The sequence below is a fragment of the Lates calcarifer genome, linkage group LG7_1 (genome assembly GCF_001640805.2).
Source record: "Lates calcarifer isolate ASB-BC8 linkage group LG7_1, TLL_Latcal_v3, whole genome shotgun sequence".
NCBI lineage: Eukaryota > Metazoa > Chordata > Actinopteri > Centropomidae > Lates > Lates calcarifer.
In genome coordinates, this window is record NC_066839.1 from 14,372,996 (window position 1) to 14,392,338 (window position 19,343).

Consider the following 19,343-nt stretch of genomic DNA (forward strand, 5'->3'; position numbering starts at 1 on the left):
ATGAACAGCACTGTAATCTATTAGCATTAACTTACAGCAAACATCTTCAAGGGTCCTCCATATGCTTATCCTACACACTCATGTAAATGAGAGTCAAATGCATTTAGTGCATTAGCTCCAAGTCAGATGCTCCGAGTAACTTCCTTGATGAACGCGATCTCACTGAGCTGCAACGTTAGATTGGTGCACTGTTCCTTTAAATGGAGGGAGAGGATGGGTGGCTTAGGGAGGGAGAGAGAGACAGGGAGAGAAAGAGGGAGAGAGAGAGGGAGACATAGTAGAAAAAGGGGGGTTGTAGTGTGCACTTTCTCTTCTCTGTCTCAGAGAGGTGTGTGGGTTGAGTGCGATTTTACAGGAAGAAGAAAGAAAGAAAGAAAGAAAGAAAGAAAGAAAGAAAGAAAGAAAGAAATTAAGTGACTTCAGAATAAATTGCTGAAAAGTGCTGCACATCTCTTGAGGATTTTTCTGAGGACATTCAAACACTTTTAAGGAGGAGCTGTCACTGATTCAGCACTCCTTAAGAACATGTTGGACATGGACACAAACTGACGTCTGAGGAGACAGTGTTGTCACTTGGAGGGACTGAAGTGAGGAGAAGTCAACAGTCGTGAAGAAGAAAAAAAAAATCTCAGACTTGTTTCCTGCTGGGACATAAACAGCTACAAGTATGAGGTGACTTTTCCAGAGGATCTGTCAAAGAAATATTTGAAGATAACTGCTCTCCAGGGTGAACTGACATTTACTTGAATATTGACGAAAAGCTTTTAGGCATCAGAATATTCCCTGGATGAATCTGAAGGCTTTCAAACTTGATTATAGATTGACACTATTTTAGGCAACTTGTTGATGTTATTTATTTGCCAGTGAATGTGACATAGATGGTGACATGCACTGCTGAATATTTTAGCTAATTCTCAGAGGATACAATCAACCACTGTTGATTATTTTTGCCTTCAGCTGAATCATCGATAATCTTAATCCAGAGGAACTCCAATCATCACCAACTAGTTTTAGTCTTTATTCATAGAATAGAGAGAGGGAAATACAAGAAGTGAGATGGCACAGAAAGAAGGAGGAACAGAGCACGGGCGAGTCAGGACGGGGGACAATCTTGGGGCCAAAGCCATGACCGGGGCCCCCACAGCCGGCGGAGGAGTGGTAGTGGAGGTCAGGGAGAAGAAGGGACCTCTGCGGGCCGCGATACCCACAATGCCTTTCCCCCTGGCTGTCATCTGTCTGTTTCTGAACACCTTCATACCTGGACTCGGTGAGTTAGCAGTCAGGCTTTCCTCTTCTCTCCACATTCTGAATTCATGCATTTTGCATAACGCAGCTGGAAAATGAAGGACCATCTGTCCCCTCCCAACTTATAACGTCTTAGTCTTTCCTGCCTGCGTTTCTCTGTGTGAAGGAATAAAGTTACAAAGTAAAAAACGTAGAGAGAAAATGTGAGAGAAAGTAAACAGGCAGAGTTTGAAAACAGCTGAAATGAAACACTGAGTGGTCGTGAAACTGGAAGACCCACACACATGGAGAGTTTAGAGACATGATGCAAGCAGACATGCCAGAAAACAACAAGATCAACAAACTTGAAGGCAATAAATAAATAACTAAATAACAGAAGGGAATGGAGAGTGACCATAAAAGCTGCATGAAATGTAGGCAGGCAGGGACAAGTTTAAAGAAAAAAAAAAATCCAAATTATCTCTTGAATTCTGAACAATACCTGTAAAAGAGACTCATATGCGAGAAGAAGGGTGAGGAAGACAGTGAGACCTTACACCTTGTCTTAAAATAAGTGTGTCAGGGTGTAAACACACACAGCTTCAGCCTGCCAAGTGTTAATGCACACAGTGAATGTGGTCTCTAGATATCATCACTCTGCGTATAAAATCCATCAGAGGTGTCATCATTATGGACAGCAGCATCATCACCGTGGGTCGACTCAACATTTGCAACATTATAATGGGTGGAAGTCTTGACATTGCAGTGTTGGGCTGTAAACTTGGCAGCTTGTTGTAGGAGACACAGAAGTAAAACAAGTAAAGTATCCAAAAACTCAACACTGTCATTTATATACTTTACAAATGACAAACTGCTACAGTGAAATATGAAATTTCAGCCATTGTAATTTCTCTGCATATTTGGGTTGTAAAATGATACTTTAGATTCTGCCTGTTCAGTAAATCTTTTCCGGTAGCATTAATGTCAAATTGCATTTACCAGTCTGCAATGATAACCTGATGTCCTCCCCTAGAGGATCATAGAGGTTGCAGAAAAGAAACAGGTTCATTTGAGCAGGCACCTCCCCAACAGATCACTGCATTTGCTGGTGTTTTTGTGCTCAAGGTCACAACATGGAAAGAACTGCCACGAGATATACAGGCTCTAATCATAACATCTGGGAAGGCAGTTATGTTTTCTAGTCTAGTTTGTCAGAAATTTAGCTGATTTTCTCAAAAATGACCCAACAGAGTTCAAAGATATCGAGTTTAAATTCTAGAGAGGAAAAACTGATTGTTGGTTGTTGGTTTACGTTCAGAACGCTTGTGTCTTATGTTCCTTGTTTTTTCATACAGAAAATATTGGGTCATAGCATACATATTTTGATGACCTTGAAAAAAGTTGGGCTTTATATATTCCAATTTGTGTTGTATAACTAACTGAATTCTTGTTGCCAATTTGAAATAAATAAGTAACTCTGAGAGATAATTTGACATATTGTGGTATTACAGCGAAATGAGGAATTCAAGTGGCTAGAACTCAGTAATGCAGAGTGAGACTCGCTCACTTTTTGCTCAGTTCGCCTTTGTAATGTAATGTAAGGATTCAGGTATTCTCTGAAAATCCATCTGGTTGTCTCACTGTATGAATTTTCATGCCAACACTAGTACAGATGCTAATTATTTTCTATTATTAGAATGTCTCTATCCTCTGTCCAACCTTTCCCTTCTAGTTTTACAGCATTTAATCCTCCACTCATTTGAATGTCTGTGCCTAGTAAGATTATGACACAACATCTGGTAGCTAAAGACACACACAGGCACAGCATGCAGCATCAGCCTCATCGATATGCTGATCCTCACAAGCCTGTGGAGCCAGACTGACATGTGCAGACAAACACACACACACACACACACACACACACACACACACACACTGTGTAATGTACTGTACTGTAACCACTGTTGCCAAGTCCTATTCACACACGCACACACAACATTTGCAACATAAAGACACACAAAGACTCATCCTAAATTATACTCATCCAGATCAGGCACAGTGAGCACACTCACACACATGCAGACACACACACATTGTTACTCACTAATCTAGATTATCTGAGTGTTTCAGCTGGGAAGCAGCAGGTTATTCATTACTTTAGGAACAGCAGATCGGGCCATGCAAAGAATCAAAAAAGAAATACAGAACAACAAAAATCAACAGAGAGAAAAACACAAACGCTGATGTTTTTCTCTAAAGGAATCCATCACCAAATAAGCTATGATGTGTCCTCTTTGCCCCATGACTCTGATCGGTCGGTCATAACTCTTCAGAGAGTCATTCATATGTCTGTGTGTGTTTGTGTATCATCTCCTCTTCATCTCCTTCTCTTTGTGCTTTCTCTGTTATCTTTCACTACTGAAGGTCTCCAAGTCTTTTATCTTATTCACTCCTTCCTCTTCACTCCTCTCACTTCTACACACATTCATTTTATTTTCTGCAACTTTTTCGCAATAAATGTTGAATTACTGGCTTGACAATGTCACAAACGGCCGTGTAATAAAACAGGGTCAGCAAACACCTTGACCCAAATAATCAGTTTTCATACTTTTGGCAGAAACGTTGCCCCGACCTGTGACTGTCCCCAAAATGTATGAAAATCATCAAGGCAACACCTCGTCTGTGTGTGTGTGTGTGTGTGTGTGTGTGTGTGTGTGTGTGTGTGTGGGGTTTGCCTGAATGCCTTGACATTTCATTGAATGGCTGCGGCTAGTTGCCATGACAACACTGACTGAGATGAACACAATGCATGCGTGCGTGTGTGTGTGTGTGTGTGTGTGTGGTGTGTGTGTGTGTGTGTGTGTGTGTGTGTGTCGTTTGGGTCAAATTGACTGAGACTGAAAACAGCGTCTTCCTCTATTCAACCTCCAGACAAAATAAAATGTAGAAATGTGTAATTGAATTTGGACGAGAGACAGAGACAGAACACCATATCCTGCAGACACAGAGACACACAGGTGTATGAACACACAACGCACAAACACACACATATACAAAGAGCACACGCGCAGTGACAAATAATGTAAGACACTTTTATAGCACAACAGACAGCAGCTGAAATGCTAAAATACTGAGCCTTCAAAACTGAGGTCACATTATTTCTCATTGAAAAGGAACTGGGGGAAACAGCTAGCCTGGTTGTAAAAATGAGACATTGAGGTTTTATAGGAAGGCAGGCTAGCTGTTTCCCATTTTTTTTTACAGTCTTTATGCTAAGCTAGGCTAACTGGCTTCCGGCTGTAACTTCACTTTACAGCGTACAGACTTGATAGTGGCATCAATCTTCCCGTCTTATTCTTGGCAAGAAAGCGAATAAGGTTAAGAAAATGTCGAACTACTCCTTTAAAAGAGGTTCTAAGATTGATTGTTGGTAAGATTTATAGTCTTAGCTGTCAAAGTGAGATATATGTGACCAAAAAAAGTTACAAAAACTATTCATATAAGCATTTGCTAATCTGCCACCACTGCACTTAAAGGAATAGTTCAACATTTACCTTCTGTCAAGGAATAGTTGCTGGTTAGCATATTTTTTAACTTTGGATGGAGCCAGGCTAGTTGTTTACCCTGCCTCTACCCTTAATGCTAAGCTAAATCGTCTCATAAGAGAGTGGTATCAATCATCTTATCTAACTCTCAGAAAGTCAGCATATCAGAATATTCCACATAATGGTGAGGAAAAAATTGTGGTTATAATTACAAGAAACAAATCAACGGGTGGTACCTAGGTGAGGTAGGTGAGGAACAAAGTATGTGTGTCCACACTCGGAGCTCTACGCTGAGTTGGAGAATTCAAACTGACAACCTTTTCCTCCCAGGTCTGCTTGTTTTAACTTTACATTAATCCTGCCTGACGTTATGTTGCCAGAGCCTTGGACTGTCCCTGCGATGTAAGGAAGGAGGAGTGGGGAAAAATCTATCGGGGAGAACCATAGAACCATGTTAGTCAGATTAATGAGCTGTCGGCTTGTAAATAATTTCGCATACTTATTGTGAAGCTCTCTACATGTGTTATGATCTTTGCCATAAGAGGACTGGAAAGCGAGAGGCTTTGACACAAGCTAAAGTGAATATATGATTTCGCCTTCAGTGTGAGTGCGTGGGAAGCAGAGGTCACGTGTGTGTGTGTGTGTGTGTGTGTGTGTGTGGGAGGGGGGGGGGGGGGGGGGGTCTATGAGTGTGCACACGTGTGTGTGATTAATGGTATGTGATACTGGAGACACTGCATCAGTATCAGTTTACTGTGTCATGTTGACATCTTGCCTCTACTGTGTGTGTGTATGTGTGTTGGTCCTCGTTTTAACCAAGTTATTCAGGGTCAAAAGGCACAGTTTGTGTAGATTAGAGTTGGGTCTAGTTTCTAGGTTATTATAAGGCCCATAGATGTGGAAAATGTTCAAGGGTTAATTTTAGGGTTTGGAGATTGGAGAAAAGAATTTCACTGTTACTTGACACTTTATGGTAATCTGGCACATGCTGTGTAGTGCCTTCTGGCCCTGACCAACACTTAGAACCAGTTGCACATACTGTGAATGCCTATAAGCCATGTAAAGGGCTCTACACTCCACGACGTGACCATATTGTTACTTAAACTGCTGCTGCTTAGAAGTTTTACCAAGAAATATAATCACAAGCTTTTCTGTGTAAGGCCTGGATGGTTTAGTGTCCATGCACGCGCTATCTGACTTGTTGTCTTATCTTGGAATCATTGTGGTTTGAACATTACGTGACTGATTATCGACGGGGGTCATGAAATACGAGATCTTTCACCAGGAGCAATGAGTTTGTCTGGCTGCTCAACTGTTTTGTCATGAAAACACACACACAAAGTTTTTTGAGATGTTGAGATGTTTGTGCACTGATTTGCAGCGAAATAAAAAAGAGGGAATATTCCATGCTTGTTGAATGCTGTACTCTCTTGAGTTTCCCCTCACCACATGTCTTGCACACTTATTGACAGTCACAACCAGGTCACAACAAATTTCACTCTAGTGGAATGGACTCCAACTCTGACTCCAAGAGAGTGAAAATCAGGGCTGAAACCGTGCAGTGTGAACTTAGCATAATATCGCCAACACTCCCGAAGGTTGTTTTTGGGGATGAAGGCCAAAGAGAAGTTTTAATCTTAGAGGCTGTATTCTTAACCTTTTCTGATAAACTGATCAATACAGTCTGTTGCAATATCAACACTCAGATAAAACTGATCAAATACCACGTTCCTGGTTGCACAATATCCAGAGAACTTCAACTAATTGATCCAGTTCTTTTATTACAGATCTCCTGAAGTTCTTTAAAAGAATCTGTGACTGAGCTGTGCTGAGTAATGAAAAGTAAGCAATGTAGCAAGTAGTGTAACTGATTACTTTTGCTGTTGAGTTGATCACATTATTTTCCAAGTAACATTCCCAACACTACTTTACAGCACACTGTCTGTCTTTCTTTTCCCTTGTCTGTATCTTCATCCCTGTTTTTTCTCTCTTTTTTGTCTCCTTTTTTCTCATTCTCTTTCTCTTTCTGTCTTTCACACTCTTACACTCCATCATTAACCTCCCACACTAGCAGTGGGTGCTCTGTAGAGTTCTCTGTGTAATTATAGTCATTAGTCTGGGTAATATCTAGGCACACACACATGCACATGCACACAAAATCTCCCACATGCGACATACAGAGGATCCAAGAGCTTTTCACACAGGGAGGAATGTTAGAGCGGATTTGTAACAGAGGGGTTTATAAATTCATTAAAGCTTTATTATTGCTGTGGAGAATTGCTGAGCACATACAGCATACATTCATACATTGGATGGTTGGCTTTTTTGTTCTGGTCAATTATGGGCAGTTTGAAAAGCTCTGTAAGAGGTCAGCAGCTAATTCAGTTTTTGTACTGTTTTGATATTGCCTTTGGTGTATAATGAATCTTACACTAACAAAAGACTAAATGTTGGATATTTCATAACTTTTTTCATCAAGAAAAGAAACACTGGTAGGATAATGAGAGAGCACAGAAATCTGATGGTAGTGCTGCAGGTTGCCCATAACAGCAGAAATCTATTGGACAATAAGTTAACATTGTTCCAGTTACTAGTTTTATATTAACGATAGATCAAATCACAACATGCAGTTATTTCATCTCTCTATGGCGTTTTAGTGTCATTTAGTTCATTGTTTTGGTTTTTAGGGCCCACAACATCAGCATTTTGGTTTACTCTCACCACTTTTGTATACTTTTTAGCAACAATAAGCAGCAAATTTCAACTAAAAAACCTACTGTAGCTATCAACCCGGCACCAAATGACAAACACATAGAATTAGCAACTAGCCGGTGAATATAGTGGAGCATTTAGCAGCTAAATAACGAGATATTTCAAGAGTTCATGGAGACCAAAAAGTAGCTAAAAAAGGAGAATGAATATTAGGCTTACATTCATCGCATGGCCAGAAACACAACTTCAAATGAATGCTAATGTTTCTCTTTATCTGCTGTGAATGTATGTATATTTCTGTTGCCCCAGAGAGACCTAATAATCAGTTATTGCCATTTAAAGCAAAAAAAAAAAAAAAAAAAAAGTATTCATTAGCTCCAATGTCTCACGTGAACATTTGCACATTGAATACCTGTAGGTTTCAAATTGTGGGTCAGAGAAACAAGCAATTTGAAGATGTCATTTTGGGCTCAGCTGCTTTTCACCATTTCATACTCTATCAAGTCATAATGAAAATAATCAGCAGATTAATTAATAATGAAAATAACCATTATTTGCAGCCCTAATGTACATGTTGATCATCAAATATCCATTTATTATTGACACGTGACCGCATGTGACAGAAGCTGGAACTCACACAGAAAAACTGAAAGCAGCCACCAGACTGTATAAATCCTGTTTTACATGCCAAAAACTCAGATGGAAGTGATGTGTAACCATTCAGCCATCAGCTTGCTGTCAATCATGGCTCATGTCTGGAGGTGGGCAGCTCCATCAGCAGCCAGAGCATCTGCTGGTGGGTGTGGCCCCTGTGACCTGAAAATTTCTCTGTCTGATCATACCATATCGGCACTGGGTGGACGCTCGTTTTAGCCCACTGATGCTCTTTCTGTGGGAAGCTTTGAAGAAATGAGCATCAGCTAAAAGCTTGAAAGGAAAAGTGAATAGCTAATCCATCTCTGTTTTTCCTCAAGTGAACGTTGCCTTTTTTATTTATTTTTTTACTTTTCCGGGGCTGTTCTGTACTATTCTGGGATTGTGCTTGCCAGAGTAGGTCATGTGAAAGTAAATATTATGGTATTCATTCAGATTTGTCTTAGATTATGGGGCACATTGAATATATGTGGTATGTCCGTGTTTGCATAGAAAGATTGATTGTGAGATTCATTCATTCTGAGTTTTTATTTTGCCTGCTCATTTAAACTTAGTTGGAAAGACAGAAAGTGGTCAGAGAGGAAAACAGAGAAACAGGCCAAGAGAGAAAAAGTGATAGGAAACTTCTACATGAGTCGACTTTGGCCTGTCTTCTCTTCAGAGGAACTCGATGCAGCTGGCAGCCCTGCCGTTCTCGTTCCTCCCTCCCCCCACCTGCTCAGCTCGCACTGTTATTTGAATTCCTCCAATGTGACAAGAGATGGAGCGAGCAGAAAGAGAAGGGCCAAGGCCATGATGCACACAACGCCCACCAGGCATTTCTTGTGTCGCATACAGTATTCACAGCATTCAGTTCAGTATTTGAAAAAACATACAAACAACATCAGCTGATTCTTTGAATAATTTATGGTTTTGTACAAATGAAAAAAAAAAATCTCAGATTTAATGACTCAATCAGTGAAAAAACACCTCACATTCAGACAGTTTTACAAAAGGCATTTTATACTAACTAAATGGTAGAGTGGAAATATCCACTGAACCAAAAGACAGACTAACATCATCTTGACCAGCCTGTTTAGTGACACTTTTAACAACAGCCACAAAAATGCAGAATCACTCTGTGGCTGTTTACACAGTCTGAGTGCTGTATATGTTGAATGTAAACTGGCGTGTCTTGTAGATGTTTTGAATCAAAAATGTTCACAATTATACAAGCCTCGTGGTCAGTGGAGGAATTCAAATGAAACCTATAGCATCTCTGAATAATGTCAAAAGATTTAAGGGTAAAACTCCATCAATTCTGGATGGAGGTTAACTGTTACATTTGTTAAAGTGTTCATTTTGTATTTGTTTGTATGCTGTCCAAAATCTAATATTCTTAATATGTATAACTCAGTATTTTATCTGTTTCTTCCTGTAATCACTGAAAGACTGGACCCAGATGGCAATAATTACTGGATGGCAAATTATTCTTAGGAACTGCCTTTTGGGATTTGAGGACAGAGATAGAAAAAGTTGCTGCATATGAAAGAATTTAATACAGGATGAGGATGATGTATATTTCTAAGATAAGGTGGAAACACATGGGGTGGCATTGATTTCCATGTAGGAATTCTGATTTGGCACTATTATACATATCTCAGAATTTTATTTATTTATTTATTATTTTTCAAAATGAAAATAAAAAAGTCATTAAAATAAACAATAAAACACAGATGAATACTCCTGAGAAATGGTTTTTAGTAAAGTGAACTTAGTGTGAGGCTTCTGGCTGTAATGCTAAGTTGTCCCATTGACTGTATGGATGGCAGGTAATGAACACTGTTAGAGAGAGAGTTAGAGAGTCAGTGTGAGATAATGCACCAGATCCAAATATGCCATTGACAATAAAAGGTAGACCTGTGATACAGAGTGTGAAAATCATAGTTTATATACGGTGTGTATGTCCTATCCCTGAGGGAATGTTGTCATGGAAACATTCAGTAATGAAATAATATGATTTGTGTGCACTTTCCTTTGTTTTTGACACACACACACACACACACACTCACTGTGGAATTACTGTACAATGAACAGGTTCTGGGAAGGTCCAGGTCTCCAGATAGCAGGATGAGGAGTGATATTGGATTTCATTCAGGCAGACAAGGATTGTCCACAGAGATAATCCTGTTTCAGCTCAATGCATGTCAGCATTGATGCGTCTGTGTCTTTCTGTGCTATTTTGCACGGCATAGATCGACTGCAGCCATGGCCAGATAGTCCCAAACGACTGCTACTTAAATACTGACTCACATACTCGGAGAAACTGAGTAGCCAGTGTTAGATAACGCTGTGTTGAGCATCTTGAGTCTATAACTGTCTACAGTACTGTACATGATACTACCTATAGCAAGGCAACAGAGCATATGTTTACAGTTTATTTGAAAACAGTTTGTCTGTAGTGCGTTAAGTTTGTCATATATATATATATATATTATATATATATATGATATTGAGATCGTGTGTCCAATCAGGTTATTATTATTGCGTTTTATTGTTAGGTGACCTCTAGTGGCTGTATTAATTATGACGGGCTCAAAGGAGGACATTATATGACATCCTCTACCCTTAAGGAAGTACATATTTTTTGTGTCTAAACCCAACAAAATGGTGACTGTTCCATTGAGTGTGTGAAATATTGTATCAATTACTGAATTGAAATCTGGTACATGTATGAATGGCTGCCATTTGCTTGTTTCTTGTTTGAAGTCAGATTTCATTTGAGCGTCATCACACGTTTAACTATGCAAAATGTGTACTGGTCACTTCCCGGCAACTTTTTAAATTTTTTTTCAATGAATTTTTCAATAAATGTATTTTACAGGTAATTTGCATGTATATACATGAAATGTCCTGGGGACAGAAATGGTACTCATTTGAACCTTTGGTGATCCAGTACCTGCAAAACTCATCACATTCCCTCACTAATCACACATTGGTCATTGTGTTCAGTGATAATTAGCAAGTGTTAGCATGCTAACATGCTAAAGTAGGATGGTGAATGTGGTAAACATTGCCTGCTAACCATCAGCTTGTTAGTGAGTGGTCATTGTGAGCATGTTAGCATGAGCAAGCACCCCTGTGAATTACACTGTATCATTTTGTCAGCTGAGGTAAGTACATGTCTCTTCTGTTTATTTCATTGGAAAGTCTGGACTCTGTTGTCTGGTATATTTCATCAAAAATTAAGCAGTCATGTTGGGCTAAACACTTCATGGAGTCAAATGCACTAATGTCATAAAAAGTACCACATCATGGTTGTTGGAAAAACTTTTTCACTGAACTGTGTAGTTTTTTTCCATGACAAGTTGTTTTGCTGGTTTTGTCCCACAGGTACCTTCATCTCAGCGTTCACAGTGCTGTGTGGAGCTCGCAGTGAGCTGATCTCAGAGCGAGGTGTGTGCTGTGTGTTCTGGCTCAACGTGGCAGCAGCCCTGATCCAGATACTGACAGCTGTTATCATGGTTGGCTGGATCATGAGCATCTTCTGGGGAATGGACATGGTCATCCTGGCAAGTCAGTAGCTGTCGGTCTGTGTTTATCTTTCCGGCTGACAGTCTTCTTGCCTGTTCTCTTCACCGCTCTTTGTTTCTATTTTAGTCTTGTCTCCCTTTTCTTTTGACTGCCTAACATAAGCTGAGTTCAGTCCATCAAGTCCATCCAAACAATTCTAACATTTTTACAGTATGAAAATCTAACTGTAATACTTAGTCTGTAAATAAAAATGAGACTTTTTAGGTGTTGGGGTTAAACACTGGTGTCATAAAAAGGTCAGTTAAAAATTTGTCAGTTTCAATTTTTGCCTTTTCTCACACTACTGAAAGTGTAAATTCAGTTTTCAATTAACTCTATTAATAATTAAAGAAATAAGTCTGGTTATATTCTAAATAAAACAATAGGCCACATCAGTGAGCCACACTGTTGCACTGGGTGGCACATTCCTTATTTATGATGTGCATGGGCACTGTAGTTTATTTTGACCCCACATACACTGTCCAGTTCCCACAAATACTGAGCATTAATTGTGTGCTTTGTGTTAATACACAAATGTGTATTAATCCACAGCTGAAAATAGACCCTACAAATGCTCGAATTACTCTTGCTTAATGATGAAAGAAAGAAAGAAAGAAATTAGATGTAGATGCAGAAAGGTACAGGTTGGGTAATTTTACTGCCTTCTCTGTCAGAAAGTAGTGTCTTCTCCTCAGGCACTGATGCATGAACAAGTGCCAACACACACACCACACACACACACACACACACACACACACACACAGTCACTGTTCTCTCCTTGCGCCAAGCCAGCCTTTGTTATTACCACAGTTCTTTCTTCTTTGTGTATGTATGAGTGTGCGTATGTGAGGTAATTGCTGCCTGTGTGTGTGCATCCAAATGTGTTCATGCCTGCAAGAATTCCTGTGTGTTTGTGTGTGTGAGAGGTATAACAGTAATTGTGTGTGTGTGTGTGTGTGGGAGTGAGCAGCCCCCCTGGTGTGTTTTTGTTCACTGCTCCCCACTGTTTCTCAGGCCGCCGGGCACACGTCTTATTCAACTGTTGCTGCTAAAATCCATACTCCTGTTAGCACTCACGGCTAGCAGCGTATTGAATATTTATACTGAATATGAAAACCATTTGCACAGAGGACCAGATTCTCATGCTGAGACCATGCATGCTCTTAGCTTGTAAGATCAATTATTATTCAACTATTCATCACCTCAATGCACGTCTTTGGAGCTTGGAGAGTTAGACTCTTATTGAGCGATTCCCTCTCTCTCTTCTCCCATGCAATCAATCACTCTGATAATGTGGCATATTTATCAGTTTTCTCCTTCCCTTCCTGCCTTTCTGTTCCTCTCTAATGAGCCAGTGTTTCATACAGTATGATCAATGTATTCTTTCTTTCCATACCTCCATCTCTACAAACACCCCTCCTTCTCTTCTGTTTCTCCATCTATCTGATGATCATGGTATTATCGTCCTCCCACTGATCGCCTTCCTTCTGTCGTTCTCTCTATCTAATGATTGTTCCTATTTGATCTCGCCATATCCTTGCTCTCTCTCTTTCTCTCTTACATTATTCCTCCTACTCTCTGCCCATCCCCCCAGTCTCCCTCTCCACCTCCGTTTTCTTCTTCAGTTTTGTTTTTTTTTTTTTCCCACTTGCTCTGTCTCCCTCTTTTCCTGTCTCCCATCTCTTTCTGCTTATCGATCTGATAAACTGGAGTTGTGTTACTGTGTTTGTGTTCATTTGATCATGTTATGCATCTGAGTCAAATGAGGTCACATCAGATTTTTTTTTTCTCCTTTGAAAGTTCCTAGAGTGCTCCGATTTGCCCGTTTTGTGGTACTACAATACAGTCACCTTCACAAATACACAGAGTGCATGAAAACTGTTTAACAAATCATGACTAACTGTCTCTTGTCTCTTCTCTCCCTCTACTCTCCTTCTTCACCAACCAAAGTTTCTGATGGTAAGTGTTTCTTTCTTGCGTCACTCACTATCAACAGTTTCCCAGTGAGTTGATGAAATCGTGGAGTGATGAAGAGGCATGTCACAGACTTGACTAAAATCAACATCGATATTGAGTACACCACCAAAACAAATAACCACATTTCCCAGGCTTAGAAATGACATTTATTTGGAGCTTTCTCATGATCCTTCATCTGGGCTGTACAGGAATTACAAAATATGTTCCGTAACCTCAGAAAGTCGGCCTAAATCTCATGAGTTCAGGCATCAAAGGTCATTCTTGACCTTGAAAAGAGTAGTCCACATTAGTAGTTTACAAGCTTTCAACTGCATCACATGGTCTTGACTTAAAAATAAAACTTAACTTAAAATAAGTTATCAAAGTTTGTTTTTGCTTTTTCCAGAGCTTGTTTCACAGTCTTAAGGCTCATTCAGTCTCAGTCTTATTCTTCCCTGTCTTTCTTGGCACATATCTCAGTTTCACCAAATGTTGATCATTAAAATAACATGAAACCGTCAGCAGGACTGTGTAATGCTGACAAAAATGGGACCCTCTATAGTGCTCCTGGTTGTCAAAAATTCAACTGGTGGTGGGGGGCTTTAAAAACAGGAGTTAAAGATTAAAGTAAAAAGTAATAGGAGTGATTTGTCTACTCATGTCTCATTTATTTGAAATTACATTGTTCCTAGCCAAATGTCTGTTGATCCTTACCAGATAACTGTGTGTTTGTTAAGCTGTTACACTTCTGTTTTTAGAAATGTTGGCTCATTAACAAATTCCTTATCCATCACGGATGGAGTTAGTTTAAGTTTCCAAACTGTTTGAAACCATAATACCAGTGCCAGTTTGATATTGTTTGCCACTTTGGGGAAACCTGCCAGCCAATGCTTGATAAAGCATTAGCTCTTAATGCCTCAGCTTGGCTCCTTTTTGGCTGTTGCCAACCTCTCTGCTTTCAGTGTGCTCAATTAAATGAAACAGAGAAAGGCAATTACTGTCAAAAGTTCAAAATCAATGTTGTGTAATTACGTGTAGCTCTTTAAAACCCATCTTAACTGGGGCCATAAAAGCCAGACAATAGTTAACAAAGCTTTATAGCATTCAAACACCTTTTCCTTTTCTCCCCCCTCTGTGTGTCCCTCACCTTCCCCGTCCTCAGGCTGTAGAGACCAGGGTGTTCCCCAAGATGTCTGAGAGACGCCGCCCTCAAGTTACCTGATGGATCACTCGGACAGTTTGACCACTTCAACTTCCCTGAAGCCTTAGGGTGACCTTTACCTTTGTGATGACCTGTAGCTGACAACAGAGGGAGGCAGAGACATGATGAAAATGATTTAGTCAAAGTGAATCAAGTGACTGCTCTTAGTGAAAATATTTGCTTGTTAGCTGCTGATTGCTCAACTCCAGGCCAAATTTAGATTTATAGTAAAAAGAAACAACACACAGAAATACACAAGAAATACAATGGGTAAGACAAAACAGTGTGTTTGTATCTTGTTGAGTAATTCTAACAGTGATTTCTGAATTCTGTCTTTTGATATCCTTTATCTATCTATTTGACTAAAACTACAAATCTGTAAAAACTGTAGGTCAACAACATATTTCCTACAGGACATGATGGAATAACAGGTGTATTTAGTTCAATGATGCATTACATGTCACTGAGCTCAAAACAATGTTTCCACTGCCACTGAATCGACTGCCTGGTGCAGCTGCCACTCTGCTTAAAGCAGTTTATTTCAGTGTTAGATGTCATTAGATTTATTGAAGAATTTTATAGTCATAGTTCACTGTTTGAAAGACTGACTTTAGCATTAGCCTCTGGTGTGTTTCAGTGGTTTTTCCATTGCGATATTGACACCATTTGCTGCTCTGAAAAGGTGCAATATATTACAACTTTGAGGGGTTAAAGGTTCTTATTCTTAAACAAGTATAGTCTTCTCTAAATGAACAGTGTTTACTTAGTAAAACAGCCAGTTCTGTACTATAAGGCTCATATTTAAGTCGTGTTCACTAAATCCGACAATCACTGCGCACAGAATCAGCAATTATTCAATGACTGTGGAACAAACATGTCTTCCTGTGGAGCATGTAATCAAACCATAAATGGTTCTGATACTTACTATTCAGCATAGATAGTTTGAATGATAACATGATTATGATGAAGGTATTTGCAACCCTTCCATTAGTCTTAGTGCAGGCACAATAACACATCTTTAACATGTCGTCTCTCACTGTTGGTCACAGGAGGAATTATATTCTGAAATTTCAGGGCTGCACTAAAAATGAGTCATCCCAATCGATAATTATTTGATTTGAACTGTCATACCTCTGAAATGTGTAAAATGATATTACACATTACTATAGCATTGTATCTAATTAACAGGTTTCAAAATAGCTCTCATTATTGGCCTCTCTGGGGAACTGTAGTTATGACCGTGCCTGTCACATTATGACAAAGATTCAGTTACAGGATGTCATTAAGGCAATGCTTTGTTTAAATTATTATATCTGGCTTATTTACATTGACTGAAGATTAATGAGAAGTCAAAAACTCCCATAAAAAACCCCAGTAGAAATATGAAAGGTTGTTGAATTCACAGTTGTGTTAAGTACAAAGCCAAAATGTGTACATTATCTATATATCAGTGTGTGGGTGTTTGTGTGTATGACTAATTGTGTGCAATATAGAGATTGGGGAATACTGTATATGCTGTGGGCACAGTATCACTATGTGGGAGGCTCTGGAAGTCATAAATAAAGATCGACGATTCTATCATGTTCTAAACTCAGAAAGCTGTAATATTTAACACAACCGCTTTAGAAGTGTTGATCTAAACAAGGCTTTCCCCATGATACCACATTAACTTTCTCAGTATCATTGGCTCATTTCCCTGAAAAATATCCAGGCGTGTCAAAAGTCAAACAGCCTTAAACGAAAAGAATTAAGCCAGCTAGCATGAGCCATAACACTAATGGAAAGCAGTGAATCAAAATTACTGCAGGAAATGAGTGCTTAGTTCAGTTACTGCTGGAAAAACTGAATGGGCTCCAGCTGGGCTATTTAAGCGTGACTTCATGTACACCTTAAAACCAAGGGCACAGCAGATTATAACCTTTAACCTCTTTTGTAAAATTGGACAGATTCTGGAAATGAAATGCAGCATTTCAGGATAAAAGTCAAGTTAAATGCATTCATGGTGAAATCCCAGTATTGTTTGTGCCTCTACAGAAATCTCCAGAAACTCCATTTGCATAACTCGCGCTGTGATTTTTCCCTTCTCCTCATTTGATTTTCTACTCTACTCTTTCATTTTTTTTCCCTTTATTATCGCTGTAAGGTTTAATTCATTCTCTTAGCCAAATGCCTTTTTAAGAGTACTACTGTATTTTGGACGACAACACTAATGTGTTTATGTTTTGACTGTATATATGTTGTACAGTTTTTGTGTGTGAGAGAGATGATGATGATAATGTCTGTAATTCTGATGATATCTTCTGCCTTACAAATGACCAGTGTTCTCCCAAAAGTGTTTTTGTAGCAGTGGTGCTGGAGTTTCTGTACTTAATTTGGGTTTGAGTGCAGTTTATAGATCTGAAATAACTGTTATTCAAACACTTTATTATAATCCACCTTTCAGCCCTAAACAGTGATTCTGTTTCAGGGGGAATATTGACTAATTGTAATGTTTTTATTTTAGATTTTTGTTTTTTTTTTCAATGATGATGGTGTTGTGTTGATGTTTCGATTGTAGATTGAACATACTGCCATGTACAGATTTCTGCATGCATATCCTTGGTGTTAAATGACTGTATAGAGTAACAGACATGCACACACAGACTAACTTAACTATTTTAAGATTGTAGCTTATTCTGTGACTTTGCAATATTGTTTTTATTTTAAGCCCTTTGAGGCGACTGATACAAAATCTTGCAATTAAAAAAAACGTAAGTTTTTGAAAAAATGTTAATCAGTATTAGTCATCATTAATAGGTACAGTCGATTATACAAAAAGCAACTTTGCACACTGACACCTGAGGCCTATCCAACCTCTAAACAAAATCAGCAGATTCACTGCCCCACTCAAAGACTCCTCAGAAGTCAGTGTTGCAGGAAAGGAGAGTGTTTCCTGTTTTCTGTGCTCCAGATGGTCGAGGGACTCATCCTCTGACAGCCAGACATGAGCAGGTTGTTTACCCAGAGGATCTGAGGAATTCTGCAGTCATTTTTTTCTCATGTCACAATACAGTGCAATCATAGAGTAACACTTACCCTTGTAGGTACATTATCAGTATGTGTATATTTTTATGTAAATAAATTATGTGTCAATTCATGAGTAAACATGCCTCTCTTAATATGGCTAATCTTGCAGCAGGCCAGCTGTTGCCTCTGTGGTTGCTGCGGTCTCTTTGACATTTTGAATGTTTCCTTTTGCTACATGGTTTGCTCTAAATTAAGTTTTTGGCCGATTTTCAGACTAATCTCTCAATCAGACACTTTCCAGCATGAGGGTGCTCATACTTCTCAAGCACCACTGATGCTTTTATTTGTTTAAATGCCATTTTTAGTATTGCTAGCAATGAGGCTCTATATGGCAATGTCTGACAGTTGGTCCAACAATTTGGTCATGATTGAAGTATCTCAAGAACTACTGAATGGACTGCAATGATGGTCCCCAGAGAATGAATCCAAATGGCTTTCGTGATCCCTTGACTTTTCTCTCTAGCATAATGGCGTTGACATTTGTGGTTTTGAAAATGAAATGTTTCAACAACTGCCATGACAGTTGCCGCATTCCTTTCTCTCCGCTGAAGAAATGTAACAGTTTTTTGTGATCCCTCAGTTTTTCTTCTCCCTCAGCGCCGTCATCAGGTCAAATTTTTAATTTGCCAGTACTTTAGTGGACAAACTAACTGGTAACATTTCTGTTAGCATAAGCTGTACTTTGTCTTTAGTGCTAATGAGCAAATATTAGCACGCTAACACGCAAAACTAAGATGACAAACTAGGTAAATATTATACTTAACATCAGCATGTTAGCATTGTCATTGTGAGCAGCATGTGACATTAGCATTTACCTTAGCATCAGATCTGCTAGCATGGCTATAGGCAGTTTTTGCTATTCTGTACTGCTTTGGTGTAAATTCAGTCTTGTTAAATGACAAATTTAGGGCTACACATTCACAACTAAACCACATTATTCATGTGAAGTTGACTTTACACCACTGAGGAAGGCCTCATACCATATCTCCTGTTCCTTTGTTTTTGACTTAGCTGTGTCTGTACTTTTGACAGCGAGTATACTGAAAACCTTTGTGTGGTTTTCATCAAAATGTATGAAAAGGTTGGTCATGGAACAACTTTTTTTTTTTTCATGAAATTGATCAAACTTGTCTTAAAGGACCAGTGTATAGAATTAATGGCATCTAGTGGTCAGGTTGTAGACGCAACCAAGTGATAGCCTCTCATTCTAAGCTAAAGGAAGGAACAGTTTTTATTTTCTGGTGATGGTTCACTCATGAAAACATTATTCATTCTATTTCTGACAACAGATCCCCCCTAATCTTGCACACTAGTCCTTTAGGAAGGGCATTACTTCGCAATAAAAGACATGTGGCTTTTAATTTTTTTTTCCCATGAAAGTGAGCATTAGACAAAAGAGAAAGTAATACTACAGTGTTTGCCTAATTTAATAC

At 39.1% G+C, this 19,343-nt stretch overlaps 1 protein-coding gene across 1 annotated transcript; it reads left to right on the forward strand.

Moving 5' to 3' along the window:
• The first annotated feature begins 273 nt into the window (after positions 1-273).
• Positions 274-17,980, forward strand: stum (stum, mechanosensory transduction mediator homolog). The gene is made up of 3 exons (XM_051071953.1): positions 274-1,267; positions 11,508-11,690; positions 14,806-17,980. The coding sequence occupies exons 1-3, from the start codon at positions 1,057-1,059 to the stop codon at positions 14,838-14,840; spliced, it is 429 nt and encodes a 142-aa protein (XP_050927910.1). The 5' UTR covers positions 274-1,056; the 3' UTR covers positions 14,841-17,980.
• The last annotated feature ends 1,363 nt before the right edge of the window (positions 17,981-19,343 follow it).